The following is a 25,733-nucleotide window of genomic DNA, read 5'->3' on the forward strand; positions in this document are numbered from 1 at the left end:
ATGAATCTTACCTTCTAACATGGACAGCAACATAACAACCATTTCCTTTTGCAAATCCATCAATTCTTTCAGAAGTTCAATTTGGCTGGAATCCTATAAATAACAAAACACCAAAACAAACCATGTAACAACTAGTTTGATTGAGTGTAAAACCAAAACAAAAAAATGGCCCAATGGGAAAAAGGGAAGCGTGTTCAGCTCTACTCTAGCTACACATGGCATTCTTTACAAGACTGGAATATTCATGGTTCATATTGACCCTGGTCCTCCATCCCATGACTTCTACAATATACTGACCTGAGACAGCTTCATCTGCATGTGAGCAAAGACATGGAGAAAGCCCACCACTGCATCCCATAGGCGACTGTGGGCCAGACTCTGCTGGTTACCAGTACATGGCCCCTGGAGAGGATAGTAATGAAAGGAACCTGTTAGCTTCCTAGCTGGGTAAACTATCAATAGCCAGAACTGAGACAAACACACATACTGTAAGAACACACATAACAACATTCACAACAGTTAAATACATGAAACACCATTCGAAATGGGTCAACCTCTCAGTGGAGAAACTGACATCAATCCCACTGGGCATAGACGTCAATTCAACGTCTATTCCACGTTGGTTTAACGTAATTTCATTGAAATGACGTTGAAACAATGTTGATTCAACCAGTGTGTGCCCAGTGGGATAAATCAGCACCTAGGGCTCAACCAACCTGGATGTACTCTGTGAGAGAGTTGAAGACCTGTTTGGCCACATTGATGGCCTTGGAGAAGTTACGCTGGCCGTGTTCGTCAATCACATCCTTCCCAGAGTAATACCAGTAGAAATCACTTATCGACTCCTGGAGACATATCAGTAGGAAGGAGATTAGAATCAGGATAGTACCAAAATATTGAAAAGGCTTGTAAATTATTTTGAATCATATTACAGGCCATAAAATGTATCATACAGATAACAACGTCTCGTAGATCAAATTGTTTACCTGCACTCTGAGAAGGTAGTCCACAGTGGATATAATTATGTTCACAGTTGTGTTGTTTCCTGTTTGGGTTCTCAAATAATTCTGAAAATCTATGGGACATTTTGCAAGGGTAATCAGTTTTCAATAGCCCAATAACACGCCTCTGCCATTACACACAGAGAGAAGTGCACTGTGGTTAAAACGGTTAAGGGTGAGCACCTGAGTTGTGTCCTTCACAGAGGAGCTGTAGGAAGCGAAAAAGATCACAGGTCAACTTCTCGTCAGGCATCACTTTCTCCCCTGAGAGAGAGAGAGAGAGAGAGGGGGAGAGAGAGTGAGAGAGAGAGAGAGAGGGAATATAGATATGTACTGAATGAAAGATCATGAGTACGGTATCAGAGCCAAGGTTCTTTACATTCAATCTTAACTCACTTCAGCGGTCAGATCTTAGCGGTCAGTGGATTTAAAATTTCCATAATGAATGTTGTACCTGAGCTCTCCTCGATAATCATTCCTAATCCTTCGGCTTTGTTCTGCCTCTCAAACGCATTCAAATCCAGCACACTGAGTCAGAAAAGACAACAAAAGACGTACAGAGGATGAGAGCAGTCCCTACATGTCAGTCCTGTCATATTCACCAAGTATAGCCTCTGTGACAGATGCCATTGAGGATTATGTTGCTATGTACCCAGGGCCAGCCCTAGCCTTTTGGGGGCCTTAAGCGAGATTTGGTTGGGGGGGCCCCACATCTCGCGACAAAACATTTTAGTGACCACCCTCTTGACAGCGGAGAGAAAAATGTATGTTTAAAGTTCATTTCCTGCAATTCTACACATTTTGCAATGACTTATGCCATGTTAATATGATATCTGAATGAGAATGACTAACAAAATCAATGGGGGCCACCTGGAGGTCAGGGCCCCTGGGCATGTGCCCTGCGTGCCCAGTCAGTATTCTGCCATGATTACTACAAGTTTAGATAGCTGGCTAGACTAACAACAAATCAAATTAAAAAAATTGTCAGTGGCTGACATAACAAGAGAAAAACTGCTGATATACAGTGCATTCGGAAAGTATTCAGACCCCTTCCCGTTTTCCACATTTTGTTACATTACAGCCTTATTCTAAAATGGATTAAATTAAATGTTTTCCTCATCAATCTACACACAATACCCCATAACGACAAAACTAAAAAAGGTTTTTAGAAATGTTCGTAAATGTATTAAAAATAAAAACAGAAATACCTTATTTACATAAGTATTCAGACCCTTTGCTATGAGATTTTCGAAATTGAGCTCAGGTGCATCCTGTTTCCATTGATCATCCTTGAGATGTTTCTACAACTTGATTGGAGTCCACCTGTGGTAAATTCAATTGGTTGGACATGATTTGGAAAGGCACACACATGTCTATATAAGGTCCCAAAATAATTTTTGAATAAGACTGTAACGTAACAAAATGTGGAAAAAGGAGTCTGAATACTTTCCCAATGCACTGTAGCTGTGCAGTGATGCTCCCCATCCAACCTGACAGAGCCTGAGAGGATCTGCAGAGAAGAATGGGAGAAACTCCCCAAATACAGGTGTGCCAAGCGTGTAGCATCATACACAAGAAGATTCAAGGCTGAAATCACTGCCAAAGGTGCTTCAACAAAGTACTGAGAGTAACGGGTCTGTATACTTTTTTATTTTTTTTAAATTTGCAATAATTTCTATAAACCTGGTTTTGCTTTGTCATTATGGGGTATTGTGTGTAGATTGATAAGGGGAAAAAAACTATTTAATCAATTTTAGAATAAGGCTGTAGTGTAATTTGGGGGGGTTGGGGGCTCAATAGCGGCCTGGGGCCCTAAGCAACTGCTTATGTCGCTTATGCCTGGAGCCGGACCTGTATGTACCCACCTACAAGACTGCATGAGTCTTGCCACACTCTGGAAGAAACCCACGTCCCTCTTCTCTTTCAGGTAATCCAACATTTTCTGTCAAACAAAATATCACAAAGAATTTGCTGAATACAGGATGAGGAGATAATATTGCATGACAGAGAGAAAAGGATATTCCTCTTGTTGTGAATATTATCATGATGTTGTACCATGTATGTAACAGTCATATGAAAAATGTATGCACTCACTGTAAGAGCGTCTGCTAAATGACTAAAATGTAAATGTAATATAAATTGGAGTACAGATGTAGGATCTTAATTTGATCACCCTGTTGCAGAAGAACTGTCCTGCAATGCAGGAAATGTAAAACTTGTAGTGTATTTGAGGTTTCTGAAGTTTGTAATTTCCACTTAGAAATTTCAGACTTGATTTTACCTTACGAAAAATGTATCAACCCCTACAAAAATGTCCATTAATTATAATCCACATAATAATTCACATTTCCTATTGCTGCAGGATTATTTTCCTGCTGTCGCAAACTGGCTCAAATTAAGATCCTACTGAATAGAGTGAAACAAATGTTTGGAGAAAGTGTAGAAAAGTAACAAATACAGTTTATCCTTAGCCTTAACTGTGTTTACCTGAACCAGCATTCAGAACCAAATGTCCTCATCTGTAGCTAAAATCGATAACTAATTACGTTATCAAAGACTGCCCGTACCTGTTGAACAGTGGTATTTCCTCCATTCAGAATAGAAATACCAAGCTTCAGAGTGGAGGCCACCATGGACCCCATGTCACCTTTGTGAAATTCGAAATTACATTAACTGAATGTCAGAAATTGCAACAATCAACATACATTTTTCAATTTACTTACAATCTCTAAACATTACTGTATTTTGGATTATAGGTAACTTTGAATGCTTTAAATAGTGATATCTAAAAAGCCATATTCAAAAACAGTTGGTACTCTGGTTACCTTTACTGGCACTGATAGTCTGGAGGACCATCTGAGCAGCTCCACGGTCATGCAGCCTGGCCTGCTGATACAACAGCTTCTGTTTCTCCATCTCCTTCTCCTGATCATCCATAGATCCATCCAACCACATAGTCAATCAATCATTCGATGTGTCAGTCAGTTAATTAATATTGAACAGTGGCGGCTGGCCGATAGAGGGCGCTAGGGCGCCGCCCCCTTAAATAAAATTATTTAAAAAAATAAAATAAAAAATAAATAAAAATAATAATAATAATAATAAAAACATCAGTATGTCAATATTTGTGTGTTTGAAATATGGAATGCACACAGTAATATGTGTAAGATATGATAGAAAATCATATTCGCAACCTTTCCTCTGCCTGTCAAACGCCTCGTCAGCTCTGGGCGATACAGAAAGTGCCCCGAGGAGGCGGGTCTACGTAGCAGTTAAGCCAATTGCTAATTTAAGATATGAATGTATGACATAAAATGTAGCCAATCAGCGATCTTAAATCGAATCCAAGGAGGGCGATTATTTTATCGCCCCAAGCTCGCCCCTGATAAAATAAGGACCGGGCTCCAGTGGCGCCATTTTTACTAGACGACAATGGCGAGCGCAAACGTTACTCCTCCAAGACCCAACCCTAACTCGGTGAAATCTCTCCTCCAAGATCCGTTTGAGAGGAGAACTTTGTCAGAGAAAGTTCGGGTGAAAGAGCTGGGCCCAGATCAACCTGACCTCTCAATCAGACAGCAGGCTAGCGAGAAAGGGAAGCAGTATATGCGCGGCTTCTCCCGTAGCTGGTACACCAGGAAGGCTTGGCTAGCTGGGTGCACTGATGCTAATGCTTTATTTTGCTTTCCGTGCTTGCTTTTTAAAACGACGGGGTCAGATTCAGCATGGACAGGTACCGGAGTGAGGGATATGAAGCACCTGTCAGAGAAGGTAAAGAAACATGGGCACACCAGGGCACACATGGACAACTCTGTAAAGCTAGCTGTATTAGGAAGGGTGAACATTGCTACGCAGCTGGATGACGGCCACAGGATTGCGGTGAGGAAACACAATGAGGAGGTGGATAAAAACAGGCACATTCTATCCAAAATTATCGATTGTGTGAAGTTCTGTGGGGCTTTTGAGTTGGCCTTGCGTGGGCACGAGGAGACTGACTCCTCGGACAACCCCGGCATTTTCCGGGGCTTAGTGGATTTTGTTGCCTCCCTTGACAGTGTGCTGGAGGAGCACCTGAAGACAGCTACCGTTTTTAAGGGCACGTCAAAGACGATACAGAACGAGCTGTTGGACTGTATGCTGTCAGTGCTTAAGGATTACATCCTGGAGGAAGTAAAGAGTGCTGATTTTATCGCCATTCAAGCTGACGAGACGACTGACGTTTCCACCCACTGCCAGTTGGTGCTTGTGATACGCTACATCGATGCTAAAAGTAACGTCCAAGAGCGTTTTTTCGAGTTCATTTTGATCGAGAACGCAACCGCCGACACCATCGCTACAGCGCTGCTGGAGAGGCTCAGCACCATACTCTCACATGGACAAAAGGCCAAACTTATTGCCCAGGCTTACGACGGAGCAAGTGTGATGAGGGGAGCCACCGGCGGAGTGCAGCGTAAAATAGTGGATGTGTACGAAAATGCGCACTACGTCCACTGCTATGCACATCAGCTGAACCTCATCATGCAGCAGGCTACTTCACGCATCCCCAGTATCGGCACTTTCTTTTCCGACCTTGCAGGATTTTCTGCTTTCTTCTCCAGGTCTCCCAAGCGAACCACCGTGCTTGACGAAGTGGTTGCGCATAGACTCCCCAGAGCCTCTACAACACGGTGGAACTTCCACAGTCGCGCTGTAAACACTGTGTACGAGTACAGGGATGACCTCCTAACGTGTTTCCAGACCATCAGAGACTCTGGGAACTTTGATGCCCCGACTGTCAGAGAGGCGGGGGGCTTTGTGAGGATGCTCGAAGACGAGGCTTTCTGTTTTTTCCTGGCACTGTTCCACAAGATCATGCCAAATGTGGACATGCTTTTCAGCCAGCTGCAGAAGAGGAACATCGACCCTGTCTTCATTAAAGCACTTGTCCAGAGGTTCACAGACAGCATGCTAACAATCAGGTAAATAACTATATTTACTATTGGCTGATAAAGATGTTGTTAGAAAGATGAATAGTTCACTTACAACAGTTTAAAAGCCTAAATGTGTCTGGTCATCAAAGTGAGTGATTATCATAGAGCCGTCACAATTATATTTGTTTTAGTATTTTAAAAGGAAAGAGAAGACACAATCAGACGTTGATAATAATGCAGGAAAGTACTACACAGTTTGTAATAATTATTCAGGTGTCCACCAGGTCAATTTCTAGAAGAGGCCTAGTTGTTATTGAAGATTAACTTTATTGCTAAGTGCACAGCAGAACAAAATGATGTTGCATCCCTCTCACAAATGTAATAGAAAAAGGCTTTAAAACGTAATAACATCAGTTAATTATGTACATCACAGGTTAAAAGCAGTTACTAGACATAGTTTGTGTGTATATACACACTATCTGTCTGTCTGTCTGTCTGTCTGTCTATATATATATATATATATATATATATATATATATATATATATATATATATATATATATATATATATATATATATATATATATATATATAAAGTCACTGGTTGTGTGTTGAGGGGGAATTACAGTGAGTTAAGAAGTCTGATTGCAAGTTATCAAATTAAACTTTATTTTTTGGACCCAGGGCCTCAATTCCCTCTTTGTGTGGGGACAGCGCATCTGACGAGCAGCAACAGCCCATCAAGCGACGGAGGATGCTGGGACCAGGAGAACAACAGAGGTTGGCTATAGAGGTAAGTTGTGATGTAATTGTCAGTGTTTCCCCCTAGAACTTTTTTCAGGCCTGGTAGTATGTAGCCAAAACCCTGAACAATCAGCACCTTGGTAATCATATACTTGAGTTGGACATAGGCATGTGTCAGTCAGGATCACTTGCATCAAAATAGCTTAATTGCAAATTAAAGCTGATGATGTATCTTTTACAGGTATGTGATACCATCCTGAGTCATGCCAAAGAGAGGTTCTCCTTCACCCAGCACCTCATCAGCGCAACACTATTGCACGGAGAGTTGTTCCCACAACACAGTGTGAAGTTCCCCGATACAGCGCTTGAAACAACCGTGGAGGCGTACCCCATGTTGAACAAGGCCAAGCTCAAAACCGAACTGTCCCTCATCTATGAGAACAGTGAGTTCAAGGCTTGTAGTGGTGCAGTGCCCCTGTACCAGTTCTTCATGGAGAACAACCTTCAGAGCACTTTCACAGAGACTGCCAGCCTCCTCAAGATCCTCATCACCACACCCATGACAACTGCTGAGTCAGAAAGGTGCTTCTCTACACTGAAAAGGATCAAGACCTTCCTGAGAAACAGCATGACACAGGATCGCCTGAACGCTCTGGCCATGCTCTCCATGGAGAAGAAACTTGTCAGGGACATTCCTGACTTTAATCAAAGGATCATTGAGAGGTTTGCCACTCAGAAGGACAGACGGGCAAAATTCCTGTACAAATAAGATGACAGACACACACACACAGAGCAGCTCTGGCCGCATGTTTCTTTGTATATAGTTGACCTTAGCATAAAAAATCCAGTTATATATGGTACTCTAGAAAGTCTTAATAGTGTCTTTGCTAATATTACTCTATATATGTTGTTTTGTATCAATTAATTGTTGCAGTTCTGGAGCACATTAACAATTAGTCACATTTAGTATGATCATAAAATACTGTATGCTATTCTTCCAGTCAAAGGTTTGAGTTCATCCACTTGATATCCATTTCTATATTATACATCCTTTTATACAGTGTAAGATTTCCTATAAACTTTATAATAATTTCATGTTATTGTCCACTTTCCACTCTGTTCTGACAGCATGCCTGTTGCGTTGCCTGTTTACTACCAATGGTGAAAAGTTCACTTTAAATGCAAATGAAAGGCTTGGGTTTGTGCAATATGTTTTTGTGTAAGAATGCCTCAACTTTTTAATATTGGCATTAAATAATTACTGAATGTTTCACTGAGCACTGCTGTCCTGCAGTTTGTGTTAAAATATATCGCGATGGTTACAGGAAAAAAAAAGTATGGCACAGCCCCACCGAGAATATTTTTCACCAGCCGCCACTGATATTGAACTGAATAACCCAATTGCAAACAAAGCAACAGTCCACTCAATTAACTGATTATTAACTAATTAATAAACCAATAAATCAATACAATCTCATGATGAAGCGGATCATGGTAAAATGAAAGATAGAAAAACATACTACATAACAGGGAAATTAGTCACTTACTTCAAAACTTTTCACCTCCTCCTCATCCTCTTCACCACAGCAACTCTGGGGAGATTTGATTGGGCAGAAAGATGGATTGGAGAATCTCAGATGAACAGTGATGAATAAGAACATTCACAACTATAGAAATACACTATATAATATGTATCCTCTGTCTTACCTTTGCCATTATGGCAGCATAGGACATGTAAAGACCGTCATTGCCAAGCTTACTGTGGACATGGGAAGTGGGAGAGAAATGTCAGAGCAGGCAAGGCTAATTGCGTTTAAATGTGAATAAACATTTCAATTAACTTTCCTTTGCAGCTGAGTATAGGAAAAGATAATGACTCATTACATGGCTGATAAGACTAAACTATATTGCTCCGTATAAACAAAATGGATAAGGCACACTTTTCTAATTCAATAAAACTTGAAAGTTTAATATTCAGATGTTTTATCTCCGATTGTCCTTAACACACACACACACACACACCTCCTCTCGGTCAGAGCACTCCGACTGAACAGTGTGATGAGCTGCAGGAGCGGATCAATCTGTTTGTCACATTCCTCTCCCTCCCCTTCCTCCTCTCTCTCAGACCGCTCCTGCTCTCCAGCTCTCTGCAACGTAAACACACCACTAAACTCAACACCCACTCTGTACATGTGTGTCACACTGACCATCTATCTATAGGCACCCATGCCTTACCCGTAACGCTTGATTTAGGACTTCTAACCCCTTTTATACATATTGTGTTTGAGCTATAGACTTCTGGGTTGTACCAGATTCTGTATACGCTGGTACCAACCATTAGACCGTGTGATTGACGGGAGCTAGAGCGGTGTTTGTGAGACAAGGGCGGATCCCGAAGGGGCCTGGTCTTATTTTTTTATTAAAACATCTGTGGAGTCCAAATGGTTTGAGCTACAAACAATTAAAAGCTACTGTATCTATGAAAAGCTGAGACTCTCACGAACATGCACATGTACTGTATGTTTTGCTCTCACAAGCTACACAAGAGTCGTTAGAAGGTAAGGGGTTCTTCTACATAGAAGATAAAAGGAAATCCAAGGACATAGTGTCTATAATACTGTAATAAGCTGACATACAGTGCCTTCAGAAAGTATTCACACCTTGACTATTTCCACATTTTGTTGTACTACAGCCTGCATTTAAAATGTATTAAATTGAGATTTAGTGTCACTGGCCAACTACACACAATAACCCATAATGTCAAAGTGATATTATGTTTTAAGAAATGTTTACAAATTAATTAAAAATGAATGTCTTGAGTCAAGAAGTATTCAATCCCTTTGTTATGGCAAGCCTAAATAAGTTCAGGAGTACAAATGTGCTTAACATGTCACATAATAAGTTTCACTTATTGGACTCACTCTGTGTGCAATAATAACATTTGAATGACTACCTCATCTCTGTACCCCACACATACAATTATCTGTAAGATCCCTCAGTCGAGCAGTGAATTTCAAACACAGATTCAACCACAAAGACTAGGGAGGTTTTACAATGGCTCGCAAAGAAGGGCACCTATTGGTAGATGGGTAAAAAATAAAAATGCAGACATTGAATATCCCTTTGAGCATGGTGAAGTTATTCATTACACTTTGGACGGAGTGTCAATACACCCAGTCAGTACAAAGATACAGGCGTCCTTCCTAACTCAGTTGAAGGAAACCGCTCCGAGATTTCACCATGAGGCCAATGGTGACTTTAAAACAGTTACAGAGATTAATGGCTGTGATAGGAGAAAACTGAGGATGGATCAACAACATTGTAGTTATTCCACAATACTAACCTAAATAACAGAGTGAAAAGAAGGAAGCCTGTACAGAATACAAATCTTCCAAAACATGAATCATGTTTGCAATAAGGCACTAAAGTAAAACTGCAAAAAATGTGGCAAAGAAATTAACTTTATGTCCTGAATACAAAGCGTTATGTTGGGAGCAAATCCACCACAACACATCACTGAGTACCACTCTTCATATTCTCAAGCATGGTGCATCATGTTATGGGTATGCTTGTCATCGGCAAGGACTAGGGAGTTTTTTGGGATAAAAATAAATGGAATAGGGCTAAGCAAAGGCAAAATCCTAGTGGATAACCTGGTTCAGTCTGCTTTCCAACAGACACTGGGATACAAATTCACCTTTCAGCAGGACAAAAACCTAACACACAAGGTCAAATACTGTATACAGTGGAGTTGCTTACCAAGATGACATTGAATGTTCCTGAGTGGCCTAGTTACAATTTTGACCTAAATCGGCTTGAAAATCTATGGCAAGACTTGAAAATGGCTGTCTAGCAATGAGCAACAACCAAATTGACAGAGCTTAAATATTTTTTTTAAGAATTATGTGCAAACATTGTACAATCCAGGTGTGCAAAGCTCTTAGAGACTTACCCACTCACAGCTGTAATCGCTGCGAAAGGTGATTCTAACATGTATTTACTCAGGGGTGTGAATACTTATGTAAATTAAATACTTCTGTATTTCATTTTCAATACATTTGCAAACATTTCTAAAAACATGTTTTCATTTTTTCAAGATGGGGTATTGTGTGTAGATGGGTGGGAATGTTTTATTTATTTAATCCAATTTGAATTCAGGCTGTAACACAACAAAATGTGGCATAAGTCAAGGGGCATGAATACTTTCTGAAGGCACTGTATTTGCTGTCATAAACTCCAAACTCCACACAGTTATCACTGACTAGTTGGATATAAATTTCCCACTGAATAAACAATTTCTGTACTTACAGCATGAATATACATTTATTTTGATCAGCTTTTTGCTTTGGTGGACCTTAAAACTCATGAATGTAACTGTTTATGTCAAATTGTTTTGTGTTCTACGTGTAGCCCTGGTTGTCCTGAAAAGAAAATGGTAAAACACTTTATTGTGAGGCTAAATATAAGGGCTGGACATGCAGATAAATGAAAGCCAGATAAATGAAAAGCCCATTTTTGCTGGGGTAATGGGACTGATAGGGTTAACTGATCGTGGTCCTCTGTAGCTTAATTGGTAGAGCATGGCACTTGTAACGCCAGGGTAGTGGGTTCGATCCCCGGGACCACCCATACGTAAAAATGTATGCACACATGACTGTAAGTCGCTTTGGATAAAAGTGTCTGCTAAATGGCATATTATTATTATTAACAGCCTTTGATAGCACTCAATGTAGTTGTTAAGCCCACTGAGTGCCGTAAGTGTCTGGGAATTGAGCTTTGCCATGTTATTTCCCCCCAATCATACTTCCATGGAGAGAAACAAATATATAATTGAACCCAGAGTGCCCTTGCAGAAAAACCACATGATTTCACATGTGGAAAATCACATGTGAAATCATGTGGAAACGTGTTTTTGGAACACTTCACATGTGATCATGTTTTCACATAGGTAGTTTCATGTTATAACATGTTCCTTTAAATGTTGTCACATATCACATTAACGTCACATAAGATAAAATGTGATCACGTGAAAACATGTGTTTTTGGAACACTTCACATGTGATCACGTGAAATTCATGTGTTTTTTCCGTAAGTGTGACAACCCAAATAATAAAGCCCTCACAAACAATCACTAGCTAAAACACAATGGCAAATGTGTCCAATCAAACAATGAATTAAGTAGTAATGATACACCAGAAAACTGATAATATTAATGAATAGATAGCTATAATATGACTGTGTGAAAGAGTCAGACAAAGGTGAAGTAATGAGTTGAATTAAACTTTCATACTGTTGCCTGTTGAGAATGCTCACACTGACACTTACAGCCAAATCGTCGACCAACTTTTCCTCAAAGGAGTGATCCTCAGTAGATATCCAGGACTTGTCATAGCCCTGTAGAAAGAGGTTGACGGCCCGGTGCCTATAGAGGAGGTAAGGGAGAGAGGGGGAGAGAGGTAGAGAGGTAGAGAGGTAGAGAGAGAGAGGTAGAGAGGTAGAGAGAGAGGTAGAGAGAGAGGTAGAGAGAGAGAGAGAGAGAGAGAGAGAGAGAGAGAGAGAGAGAGAGAGAGAGAGAGAGAGAGAGAGAGAGAGAGAGAGAGAGAGAGAGAATCGAGACACAGGAGGGAATAGCGTATAGGAATGAGTTATGATTAGGCTCATAAACTCCAGGCTTCTTATTTAATCTAACTCAGTCACCCTTTACATTGGACAGATTTTGGAGAATTGCCTTTGGGCTGCTAGTTTATATGTACATATTGTAGTTATATCACTGTACAAATCCTATGCTAATGTTGCTGTGTTCATATAACCTGCCTGACAGGGCTATGATACTGTATATGGACTCCCCACTGGGCACACCACATCATTTCAACGTGGATAATTGGGTAATATTTGGTTGAGACGTTGATCAATGAGATTACAACCTATATTCACCCACTCAAGAAGACAGCCAAAAGTTTGTTGAATTTCCAATGTGTATGAAAAAAGTAAAAAAATGTATGCACTCACTAACTGTAAGTCACTCTGGATAAGAGTGTCTGCTAAATGACTAAAATGTAAATGTTATCACTATGCTTTCAACCATCTAAAAGCACAACTACATTCTAATGGAAAAACAATGTCTGATATTTGGTTTAGTTGTCACCCAAATGTCTATCACTGCACAATGTCAGATATTTTGTATATTTCTACAACAGATCAATGTGTTATCAGTGTGCTTCATCTAATAGCAGAACAAAATGACCTGGATTGCAATTGAGATTACATTCAAAGTATATGGTGCAAGTGATCATGTCACGAATTCAGCCGAGGCTGCCCCTTCTCCTTGCTCGGGCAGGTTTCGGCGTTTGTCGTCACCGGCTTACTAGCCACTACCGCTCCATTTATCATCACTCCATTTGTCTTGTCTTGTCTTGTCTTGTCAATCCCACACACTTGGTACTCATTCCCTCATTAGTCTGTGTATAAGTGTTCCCTCTGCCCCCTTGTCCTTTGTGAGTGATTGTTTGTTGAGAGAGTGAGTAGCTCGGTTGAGCTACTCTTTACTTGTATGCAGCCAAGGTTGATTTTCCCTTGTGCTAGTTTCGTTCTGTCGCAATATGCGCTACATTATTGTACACTGAATAAACTCTTGATTTCAGTGTTTTACCTCCTGCGCCTGACTCCGTCATTCACACCTCATCAAAGATCAATGCTGTTGGAGATTTGGCACAGATTATTACAGCAATTGTGAAGATCTCCACAGACCTGTGACGACCTATGCATGCTATCTTGAACATTCATGCTTTATATAATTACATAAGAAGAGATTTATAGTTACAGTAACCTCAAAATGTGGCCATGGATGTTACTCATCTTAAGGTTTAATGTTACATTAGTTTGTAAAATAGACTTAACTTTTGTATATTTACTGTATTACAAAAGTAATATTGAGTTGTGTTTGGTTGACAACACAACCAAATATCAACATTTAACAGAGATGTATCTACTGCTTGGATAGTTCCATCTGAGCCACTGGCTTAATCCCATTCTTTAACTTTTTTGGTTGAGTTGGAGACGTGAATCCAACATATAATTTGTTAACTTGTCGACAAGTTAATATGCTATTTATTGTATTTCAAAAAAGTTAAAGAATGGGATTATGCCAGTGGCTCAGATGGAACTATCCAAGAAGTACATCTCTTTTAAATGTTGATATTTGGTTGGGTTGTCAACCAAACAATTCAATATAACTTTTTAATATTACTTTTAATAATTGATACAGTGAGGGAAAAAAGTATTTGATCCCCTGCTGATTTTGTACGTTTGCCCACTGACAAAGACATGATCAGTCTATAATTTTAATGGTAGGTTTATTTGAACAGTGAGAGACAGAATATCAACAAAAAAATCCAGAAAAACGCATGTCAAAAATGTTATGAATTGATTTGCATTTTAATGAGGGAAATAAGTATTTGACCCCTCTGCAAAACATGACTTAGTACTTGGTGGCAAAACCCTTGTTGGCAATCACAGAGGTCAGACGTTTCTTGTAGTTGGCCACCAGGTTTGCACACATCTAAGGAGGGATTTTGTCCCACTCCTCTTTGCAGATCTTCTCCAAGTCATTAAGGTTTCGAGCCTGACGTTTGTCAACTCGAACCTTCAGCTCCCTCCACAGATTTTCTATGGGATTAAGGTCTGGAGACTGGCTAGGCCACTCCAGGACCTTAATGTGCTTTTTCTTGAGCCACTCCTTTGTTGCCTTGGCCGTGTGTTTTGGGTCATTGTCATGCTGGAATACCCATCCACGACCCATTTTCAATGCCCTGGCTGAGGGAAGGAGGTTCTCACCCGAGATTTGACGGTATATGGCCCCGTCCATCGTCCCTTTGATGCAGTGAAGTTGTCCTGTCCCCTTAGCAGAAAAACACCCCCAAAGTATAATGTTTCCACCTCCATGTTTGACGGTGGGGATGGTGTTCTTGGGGTCATAGGCAGCATTCCTCCTCCTCCAAACAAGGCGAGTTGTGTTGTTGCCAAAGTCCTCGATTTTGCTCTCATCTGACCACAACACTTTCACCCAGTTCTCCTCTGAATCATTCAGATGTTCATTGGCAAACTTCAGACGGCCCTGTATATGTGCTTTCTTGAGCAGGGGGACCTTGCGGGCGCTGCAGGATTTCAGTCCTTCACAGCGTAGAGTGTTACCAATTGTTTTCTTGGTGACTATGGTCCCAGCTGCCTTGAGATCATTGACAAGATCCTCCCGTGTAGTTCTGGGCTGATTCCTCACCATTCTCATGATCATTGCAACTCCACGAGGTGAGATCTTGCATGGAGCCCCAGGCCGAGGGAGATTGACAGTTCTTTTGTGTTTCTGGATTTTTTTGTTGTTATTCTGTCTCTCACTGTTCAAATAAACCTAACATTAAAATTATAGACTGATCATTTCTTTGTCAGTGGGGGATCAAATACTTTTTTCCCTCACTGTATGTTGGATTCACGTCACCATCGCAACCAAAAATCTAAGTTAAAGAATAGGACTAAATCAAATCAAACCTTAAATGCACTTTAAATGATGTTTGATTTGATTTAGTCCTAGTCTTTAACTTAGATTTTTGGTTGAGATGGAGATGTGAATACAACATATCAATTATTAATTTGCAGACAAACTTGAATTAAAGCCAGACTATCCAAGCAGAAGACATCTCCTTCAAATGTTGATATTTGATTGCGTTGAAATCAAATATCAGAGCTTGAAACACTAGGCCTATACAGTGGGGAAAAAAAGTATTTAGTCAGCCACCAATTGTGCAAGTTCTCCCACTTAAAAAGATGAGAGAGGCCTGTAATTTTCCTCATAGGTACACGTCAACTATGACAGACAAAATGAGGAAAAAAAATCCAGAAAATCACATTGTAGGATTTTTTATGAATTTATTTGCAAATTATGGTGGAAAATAAGTATTTGGTCAACTACAAACAAGCAAGATTTCTGGCTCTCACAGACCTGTAACTTCTTCTTTAAGAGGCTCCTCTGTCCTCCACTCGTTACCTGTATTAATGGCACCTGTTTGAACTTGTTATCAGTATAAAATACACCTGTCCACAACCTCAAACAGTCACACTCCAAACTCCACTATGGTCAAGACCAAAGAGCTGTCAAAGGACACCAGAAACAAAATTGTAGACCTGCACCAGGCTGGGAAGACTGAATCTGCAATAGGTAAGCAGCTTGGTTTGAAGAAATCAACTGTGGGAGCAATTATTAGGAAATGGAAGACATACAAGACCACTGATAATCTCCCTCGATCTGGGGCTCCACGCAAGATCTCACCCCGTGGGGACTAAATGATCACAAGAACGGTGAGCAAAAATCCCAGAACCACACGGGGGACCTAGTGAATGACCTGCAGAGAGCTGGGACCAAAGTAACAAAGCCTACCATCAGTAACACACTATGCCGCCAGGGACTCAAATCCTGCAGTGCCAGACGTGTCCCCCTGCTTAAGCCAGTACATGTCCAGGCCCGTCTGAAGTTTGCTAGAGTGCATTTGGATGATCCAGAAGAGGATTGGGAGAATGTCATATGGTCAGATGAAACCAAAATAGAACTTTTTGGTAAAAACTCAACTCGTCGTGTTTGGAGGACAAAGAATGCTGAGTTGCATCCAAAGAACACCATACCTACTGTGAAGCATGGGGGTGGAAACATCATGCTTTGGGGCTGTTTTTCTGCAAAGGGACCAGGACGACTGATCTGTGTAAAGGAAAGAATGAATGGGGCCATGCATCGTGAGATTTTGAGTGAAAACCTCCTTCCATCAGCAAGGGCATTGAAGGTGAAACGTGGCTGGGTCTTTCAGCATGACAATGATCCCAAACACACCGCCCGGGCAACGAAGGAGTGGCTTCGTAAGAAGCATTTCAAGGTCCTGGAGTGGCCTAGCCAGTCTCCAGATCTCAACTCCATAGAAAATCTTTGGAGGGAGTTGAAAGTCTGTGTTGCCCAGCGACAGCCCCAAAACATCACTGCTCTAGAGGAGATCTGCATTGAGGAATGGGCCAAAATACCAGCAACAGTGTGTGAAAACCTTGTGAAGACTTACAGAAAACGTTTGACCTGTGTCATTGCCAACAAAGGGTATATAACAAAGTTTTGAGAAACTTTTGTTATTGACCAAATACTTATTTTCCACCATAATTTGCTAATAAATTCATTAAAAATCCTACAATGTGATTTTCTGGATTATTTTTTTCTCATTTTGTCTGTCATAGTTGACGTGTACCTATGATGAAAATTACAGGCCTCTCTCATATTTTTAAGTGGGAGAACTTGCACAATTGGTGGCTGACTAAATACTTTTTTCCCCCACTGTATGTATTGTCTATTTTTAGTTGAACCCTGGGTTGAATTGAAACAATAGCTGTTGATGACTTTGCAAATGCTATTTAGGCCTAAAAAGCATAATTGATGATATTTGAGTGATAAAGTATGGTCACATTTAATTTGCTCTGTTAAATCTACTCTTTGGAATGACTTTGATAGCAACAATGAATCTATTTAGTTCTTAAGTGGAGATTTTGTAACAGTCATTCTCACGATAGCACATTGGTAATAGGACCATGCCTCAGGACTACCTGGCCTGATGACTCCTTGCTGTCCCCAGTCGTGCTGCTGTGCCAGTTCCACTCTTCTGCCTGCGGCTATGGAACCCTGACCTGTTCACCGGACGTGCTACCTTGTCCCAGACCTGCTGTTTTCAACTCTCTCTACTGCACCTGCTATTTCAATCTCTAAATGCCCGGCTATGAAATGCCAAGTACATTTACTCCTGATGTACTGACCTGTTGCAACCTCTACAACCACTGTGATTATTATTTGACCCTGCTGGTCATCTATGAACGTTTGAACATCTTGGAGAAAAATCTGTATGTACTGTTATAATCTCCACCCGGCACAGTCAGAAGGGGACTGGCCACCCCTCAGAGCCTGGTTCCTCTCTAGGTTTCTTCCTAGGTTTCTGCCTTTCTAGGGAGTTTTTCCTAGCCTCCGTGCTTCTACATCTGCATTGCTCTCTGTTTGGGGTTTTAGGCTGGGTTTCTGTATAGCACTTTGTGACATCTGCTGATGTAAAAAGGGCTTTATAAATAAATGTGATTGATTGATTGAGTGATTGTTTTGTTTTTTCTGATAGTGGATATAAAATGGAAGATTTGACATTGTTTTAAAGGTAGAAACTCAACATATTTTATACAGGGTTTGTCTATGTTGAAATTTGGTTACCAGGGTGACATAATCCTGTGGTTGAAATTTCACCATCAAAACAACAGTTTTGAGGTTTAATTACTTTTTTGTAATCAATCAATGCATTTTACACATAGATTCCACGTCACAGTACATTGACAAATTACACTGAAACAACGTTGATTCAACCAGTTTGTGCCCAGTGGGTCATCTCTGGGTTTTACAGTGCATCCCAATCACCATCCAATCACCATCCAATCACCTGTGGTCCTCTGTAGCTCAATTGGTAGAGCATGGCGCTTGTAATGCCAGGGTAGTGGGTTCTATCCCCGGGACCACCCATACGTAAAAATGTATGCACACATGACTGTAAGTCGCTTTGGATAAAAGCGTCTGCTAAATGGTATATTATATGCAACACACTACAAAATCCTGCTCTGCCGTTTACTTATCTATTTTTCACTTAACATGTATTTTTCTTAAAACTGCATTGTTGGTTAAGGGCTTGTAAGTAAGTATTTCACTGTATTCGGCGCATGTGACAAATACAATTTGATTTGATTTGATTACTGTGGTCTATTGGTAAATTAATCTGTGCTCAGTTCCTGTACGCATCGGAACATGAGATCAACAGCTATATCTTTTCAATTAAACCTGACACCAATCATCCACTAGTTGAGGTTTCTGGGCTACCTGGGTAGGTTGTAGAGAGGAGCCATTCTAAGGCAGGCCACCACAGCTCTCTTCCTCTGTTTTGATAACACCTTGTGCCACACTGCCTTCTTCCTCTGGGGATGCTCTACCTATGGACAAAGGCAACTGTTCAGATTCAGATGACGATCAAATTGCATTTTTTAGCTACTTTTCACAAGGTGTTTTGTTACACAACAATAGCCAAGTCTAAATAGCTTTGGGAGCCAGAGAGTAGCTTACTTCTGTGATTCAAGGCTCTACTAAAAGCTCTACTAATAGCATATAATAGGGTAAGAGAACAGCCTTCTCTAAGCCCACCTGGTCCAGGTGGTAAAGCACGCGAGCAATGTCCAGGACCCTTTCTACTGTCCTCAGAGGGTCCGAGGTGTCCCCTGTGGGGCCTGGGAAGTCCCTGAACAGGACATCCTGCCACCGAGCCCCTGGAGCCTCCCGCTGGTACAACACAGAGAGCAGACTGTTAGCACAATCTTTACTGGGACTTGGCGCATACACATTCATTGTTTCCCCTATATGCATTTAGCAGCCCCACTGCAAAATAAGTAAATCATTGTAATTATAATGAAGTGTAAATGTATGCCCCAGGAAGGCCCCATCCGCTGCCTCCCCGCAGGACAACATCAGTGTGTTAAATATACTTATTTAGGAAAAGTCAAGGACAGGACATGACTTGAAAAATGGCTGAGATATTACATTTTTGTATTCACATGATGCTCAAAAGACATAATTGGCGGTTCTAGTTCATGGGGTTAGATTACTGGAGCTGATCATGTGTGTTTTTTTACATGGATGTATTCAGTTCATTTACGTCATATGAGAATTGAAGTGGCAAAAATAGCATATTTTTAATAGCTACATACGATGTGGGCAAGTTAATAGATGGTTTGGACCTATGGTACCTGTGTGTTCTGTGTGCTATGAGTACGACAAGGAAAACCATGGGGTTTAAATCATATGTACTATGACTGAAATTACTTTGCTCTGAAGATGTAGCAGGCCATTACGAATGCTCTCTCGAATCTCGTCCTCTGTGTCCTTCTGTGAAAAGCAATCACCTGTCATTATTAACGATAGCAGATTGGAGACACAAAACATGGGGTTTGCAGGTTGCAGTTACATGACATGCAGTTCCAAAACATCTTGGAGCAGCATCATGCATAGACATGTCATTTACATGCTGCACTCACTCCCTGACAGGTCGTCATTGTAAATACGAATTTGTTCTTAACTGACTTACCTGTATAAATAAAGGTGAAATAAAAAATGACATTGTAGTTCATTGTGCAGTGAAAGATGAAAGTGTGTGTTTAGTACTCCACATTCCATACCTGAGTGAAGCAACTCTTGACCAGTGTGATAAGGCCGTGGTCTGCTGGGGAACACACACTCAGTCCCACAGGAAGCAATCTCTTCAGGGAGGCTACGATGAGAGAGGTGTGTGTGGAATAGCGGTCCCCCTTTCGCTTCATCTTCCTCCTCTCCTGGTCCGACACCTGCTCATTGAAAACCATGAATAGAAATACATAGTGGTGGTTGACTTATAGTACAATCATTCCCTTTGCATGGACAGAATGTAAAGGATTTATTCATATGTTTTACGCAACCACAAAGCACACATATAACAGACACCCAGTGCAGTTTGTGGTAGTTAAGAAACAAATCTGTAAGGTTCTCACCTTGGACATTTTGTGATTGTTTTTATTGACCAAGAAAGCCATGTTGTTGATCTCATTCTGGACCACATAGTTCTGTTCCTCCCATTTGAAGTTCTGCAGTAGCAAATCAAATGAATTACAGGTGAGAACATCATTGAGATGTGAGGCAACATCCAAATCTTTGTTATTTTACTCACGTGAGACTTGGCCCAGAATATGAAGATCTCTGCCACCATGCCGAACATCTTCTCAGCATCATGGTTCGGTTCCTGTAGCCAACTTGCTCTGAAACAACAACATGAGAGAGCTGTAAACAAAATGCATGAACACATTCTACACTGAACAAAAATCCCTGTTAGTGAGCATTTCTCCTTTGCCAAGATAATACATCCACCTGACAAGTGTGGCATATCAAGAAGCTGATTAAACAGCATGACCATCATACAGGTGCACATTGTGCTGGGGACAATAAAATGGCACTCTAAAATGTGCAGTTTGGTCACACAACACAATGAAAAAGATTTCTCAAGTTTTGAGGGAGAGTGCAATTGGCATGCTGAATGCAGGAATGTCCACCAAAGTTGTTGCCAGATAATTGAATGTTCATTTCTCTACCATAAGCCGCCTCCAACGTCTTTTTAGAGAATTTGGCAGTACGTCCAACCGGCCTCACATCCGCAGACCACGTGTATGGCGTCGTGTGGGCGAGCGGTTTGCTGATGTCAATGTTTTGAATAGAGTGCCCCATGGTGGCCGTGGGGTTATGGTATGGGCAGGCATAAGTTACGGACAACGAACACAATTGCATTTTATCGATGGCAATTTGAATGCACAGAGATTCCGTGACGCGATCCAGAGGCTCATTGTCGTGCCATTCATCCACCGCCATCACCTCATGTTTCAGCATGATAATGCACAGCCCCATGTCGCAAGGATTTGTACACAATTCCTGGAAGCTGAAAATGTCCCAGTTCTTCCATGGCCTGCATACTCACCAGACATGTCACCCATTGAGCATGTTTGGGATGCTCTGGATCTAAGTATACGACAGTGTGTTCCAGTTCCCGCAACTTCGCACAGCCATTGAAGAGGAGTGGGACAACATTCCACAGGCCACAATCAACAGCCTGATCAACTCTATGCGGAAGAGATGTGTCGTGCTGCATGAGGCAAATGGTGGTCACACCAGATACTGACTGGTTTTCTGATCCACACCCCTACCTGTATTTTTTTAGGTATCTGTGCTCCCGAGTGATGTAGCGGTGAGGCACTGCATCTCAGTGCTTGAGGCATTACTACAGACCCCCTGTTTCGATTCCAGGCTGTATCACAACCGGCCGTGATTGGGAGTCCCATAGGGCGGCGCACAATTGGCCCAGCGTCGTCCGGGTTTGGCCGGTGTAGGCCGTCATTGTAAATAAGAATTTGTTCTTAACTGACTTGCCTAGTTAAATAAAGGTAAAATAAAAAAATTATAAATAAACAGTTGCATGTCTATATTCCCAGTCATGTGAAATCCATAGATTAGGGCATAATTAATTTATTTCAATTGACCGATTTCTTTATGTGAACTCTAACTCAGTAAAATCTTTGAAATTGTTAACATGTTGTGTTTATATTTTAGTTCAGTATAATATTGTCAGAATCTCAGATGTAAAAATCTAAGGCACTGCATCGCAGTGTTGCGATATCACTACAGCCTGGGGTTCAATCCCAGGCTTTGTCACAACCGGCCGTGACCGGGAGTCCCATAGGGCGGCGCACAATTGGCCCAGCGTCGTCCGGGTTAGGGAAGGGTTTGGCTGGGGGGGCTTTACTTGGCTCATTGCGCTCTAGCGACTCCTTGTGGTGGGCCTGGCGCCTGCAAGCTGACTTCAGTTGTCAGTTGAACAGTGTTTCTTCCGACACACTGGTGCGGCTGGCTTCCGGGTTAAGCGAGCGGGTGTTAAGAAGCAGTGCGGTTCCGGAGGATGCAAAACTTGACCTTCCCCTCTCCCGAGCCCGTTGTGGAGTTGCAGCGATGAGACAAAATTGTAATTGGATTGCAATTGGATATCACAAAATTGGGGGTAAAATTACAAAAAAATCATAAGAAAACACCACTTTTCATGCCAAAATATAACCTTGAATGTTAGTCATTGGTGGCATGTTGATACATTACTGGTTTGTTATGTATTCAATAATGATCAGTGAATATTATAATGTTCCCTCCCATATCTCCATCCATCCCCTGGGCAGAACGCCTTACCTATTGTAGTCCACAAATGGAATGAGGACAGGGTAAAAGGCGTAAAGGTCTCGCACCAGCACAATGAATTTCTCCTGAATCAGTAGCTCCGCCTCAGACGCATCGGCCCTCCCCTCAGCCTTCATCTGCTCCTCCTCCTGAAGCACTGACTCCGCCCTCTTCTTCAGTTTCTCCATCAGAGGCAGGAAGTGGCTCCTCAGCAACTGGGGGTGGGCCTGGCAGATGATTGGCTGAGAGAAAACTGAAAGGAAGGATTCCAATTAATTTAGTCATTCAGCAGACGCTTTTATTCAGAGAATCTGACAATTAGTGCTTTAGAATGAGAGAACTGATTGATACAATCATGATGACATGAGTGGAAGGAATGTCTAGATGAAACAACTAGGAAATTAGGCCTGAAAGTGTTTAAATGAACACTGTTTCATGGTGCCACAAACAATTAGTAATAGTGAGTGATTGAGGCTATGAGGCAAACATATGGACTGAAGACAACTGGATCCTGTGCAGGGCTGTGATGGGAACTAATATATCATCCTTAGGGTGAACAGTAGACGCAGATGAAAAAGCAGTATAGGGCTACCTGCGAGGCGCTTCATCCAGTCTCCCTGGCCTGTTCCCAGGTGGTTGTGGATGATGCGGAGGATGTTGCCCAGCAGGGTGCTGGCATGCTGGGAGGTGAGTGAGGTGCAGAACGGGCTCTCCAGTTGGCCCTCGGGGCCATGCTGCCACCAGCGGGACACGTAGCTGCAGAGCAAGGGCAGGGTGACCTCGGTGACATGGCTGTACTGGGCCTGGAGCGTCCCTGAGCCTGCCCCTGCCAGCTCCTCCACCTCCCCCAGAAGCTGCTGCAGAGATGGCAAGAGAGGACACACCTCCTCCACCTTGTCTGGAACTCCCACATCTGAAACAGAGGAGAAGGGACAGCTTCAAATGCCTCAGCTACACGCTTTGAAAAAAAGGTTGTTTGTGAAAAGGCACTACAAGAAACCCAAATGAGTTATACCTGGAACCAAAAAGGTTTCTTCAAAGTTTTTTTTTCTAAGAGTGCAACTAAATAGAGTTAATTAAAAATTAAAAATAGCATGTGCAGTGAAGCACAGTGTGCAGTGTGTGAGAGGGTAGTAGGTGTGTGTATGGTTACCCTCTCGCTCTCTGGGGCTCATGGTGTTGTAGATGGAGTAAGGGTTGTCCTCATTCAGAGCTGGCTCCAGGAAACTCACAGGGAAAGCCCCTGACAGCGCTGCCAGACAAGCTCCTGCTGATGGTCTCTGCCTGCAAACACACACAAACAGATTGCTGACAGCTCTGGACAGCACTGTCTCCCACACACTACGCCATGTGCATGACAACACAGCCATATTAAGCCACGGAGAGAGAGGAATATTGATGTGTACAGAGTCGTGCATACTTTATGATTGTATTAATCTGGAGCATACAGTGGGGAAAAAAAGTATTTAGTCAGCCACCAATTGTGCAAGTTCTCCCACTTAAAAAGATGAGAGAGGCCTGTAATTTTCATCATAGGTACACGTCAACTATGACAGACAAAATGAGAATTTTTTTTCCAGAAAATCACATTGTAGGATTTTTTATGAATTTATTTGCAAATTATGGTGGAAAATAAGTATTTGGTCAATAACAAAAGTTTCTCAATACTTTGTTATATACCCTTTGTTGGCAATGACACAGGTCAAACGTTTTCTGTAAGTCTTCACAAGGTTTTCACACACTGTTGCTGGTATTTTGGCCCATTCCTCCATGCAGATCTCCTCTAGAGCAGTGATGTTTTGGGGCTGTTGCTGGGCAACACAGACTTTCAACTCCCTCCAAAGATTTTCTATGGGGTTGAGATCTGGAGACTGGCTAGGCCACTCCAGGACCTTGAAATGCTTCTTACGAAGCCACTCCTTCGTTGCCCGGGCGGTGTGTTTGGGATCATTGTCATTCTGAAAGACCCAGCCACGTTTCATTTTCAATGCCCTTGCTGATGGAAGGAGGTTTTCACTCAAAATCTCACGATACATGGCCCCATTCATTCGTTCCTTTACACGGATCAGTCGTCCTGGTCCCTTTGCAGAAAAACAGCCCCAAAGCATGATGTTTCCACCCCCATGCATCACAGTAGGTATGGTGTTCTTTGGATGCAACTCAGCATTCTTTGTCCTCCAAACACGACGAGTTGAGTTTTTACCAAAAAGTTATATTTTGGTTTCATCTGACCATATGACATTCTCCCAATCCTCTTCTGGATCATCCACATGCACTCTAGCAAACTTCAGACAGGCCTGGACATGTACTGGCTTAAGCAGGGGGACACGTCTTGCACTGCAGGATTTGATTCCCTGGCGGCGTAGTGTGTTACTGATGGTAGGCTTTGTTACTTTGGTCCCAGCTCTCTGCAGGTCATTCACTAGGTCCCCCCGTGCGGTTCTGGGATTTTTGCTCACCGTTCTTGTGATCATTTTGACCCCACGGGGTGAGATCTTGCGTGGAGCCCCATATCGAGGGAGATTATCAGTGGTCTTGTATGTCTTCCATTTCCTAATAATTGCTCCCACAGTTGATTTCTTCAAACCAAGCTGCTTACCTATTGCAGATTCAGTCTTCCCAGCCTGGTGCAGGTCTACAATTTTGTTTCTGGTGTCCTTTGACAGCTCTTTGGTCTTGGCCATAGTGGAGTTTGGAGTGTGACTGTTTGAGGTTGTGGACAGGTGTCTTTTATACTGATAACAAGTTCAAACAGGTGGCATTAATACAGGTAACGAGTGGAGGACAGAGGAGCCTCTTAAAGAAGAAGTTACAGGTCTGTGAGAGCCAGAAATCTTGCTTGTTTGTAGGTGACCAAATACTTATTTTCCACCATAATTTGCAAATAAATTCATTAAAAATCCTACAATGTGATTTTCTGGAGAAAAAAAATCTCAATTTGTCTGTCATAGTTGACGTGTACCTATGATGAAAATTACAGGCCTCTCTCATCTTTTTAAGTGGGAGAACTTGCACAATTGGTGGCTGACTAAATACTTTTTTCCCCCACTGTATACAAACATATACATTAACTGTCACATACTGGAATGTTACATCACACAAAGCTAAATGACAAAAAGTACCCCTCCGCGTAGAAGCTTTTGCTGATGCCAAGTGAGTGGAGGCTGTTGAGGATCTTATAACAGGACACCTGGACACTGTCCACTGTAAAGGAGAAGGTGAGACTCACTGAATAAATCCCTCTGA

General features: G+C 41.8%; 1 protein-coding gene across 1 annotated transcript in view; it reads right to left on the reverse strand.

The window, feature by feature from the left end:
* Positions 1-25,733, reverse strand: part of LOC311110591 (ryanodine receptor 2-like) — a gene marked incomplete at both ends in the record, with an annotated part of 90,749 nt that overhangs the window by 20,352 nt on the left and 44,664 nt on the right. The window contains 23 exons of the mRNA XM_084153110.1: positions 12-93; positions 298-402; positions 717-845; positions 987-1,075; positions 1,185-1,265; positions 1,456-1,529; positions 2,867-2,943; positions 3,569-3,648; positions 3,827-3,926; positions 8,203-8,247; positions 8,363-8,414; positions 8,678-8,802; positions 11,981-12,077; positions 18,579-18,688; positions 18,897-19,031; positions 19,572-19,631; positions 19,925-20,089; positions 20,273-20,365; positions 20,449-20,536; positions 22,500-22,740; positions 23,080-23,400; positions 23,641-23,771; positions 25,610-25,691. Coding sequence (XP_084009236.1) covers positions 12-93; positions 298-402; positions 717-845; positions 987-1,075; positions 1,185-1,265; positions 1,456-1,529; positions 2,867-2,943; positions 3,569-3,648; positions 3,827-3,926; positions 8,203-8,247; positions 8,363-8,414; positions 8,678-8,802; positions 11,981-12,077; positions 18,579-18,688; positions 18,897-19,031; positions 19,572-19,631; positions 19,925-20,089; positions 20,273-20,365; positions 20,449-20,536; positions 22,500-22,740; positions 23,080-23,400; positions 23,641-23,771; positions 25,610-25,691 — 2,562 coding nt within the window. The remainder of the gene's footprint in view (positions 1-11; positions 94-297; positions 403-716; positions 846-986; positions 1,076-1,184; positions 1,266-1,455; positions 1,530-2,866; positions 2,944-3,568; positions 3,649-3,826; positions 3,927-8,202; positions 8,248-8,362; positions 8,415-8,677; positions 8,803-11,980; positions 12,078-18,578; positions 18,689-18,896; positions 19,032-19,571; positions 19,632-19,924; positions 20,090-20,272; positions 20,366-20,448; positions 20,537-22,499; positions 22,741-23,079; positions 23,401-23,640; positions 23,772-25,609; positions 25,692-25,733) is intronic.

Source organism: Coregonus lavaretus, assembly GCF_964263955.1.
Source record: "Coregonus lavaretus genome assembly, chromosome: 36".
Classification (NCBI taxonomy): Eukaryota; Metazoa; Chordata; class Actinopteri; order Salmoniformes; family Salmonidae; genus Coregonus; species Coregonus lavaretus.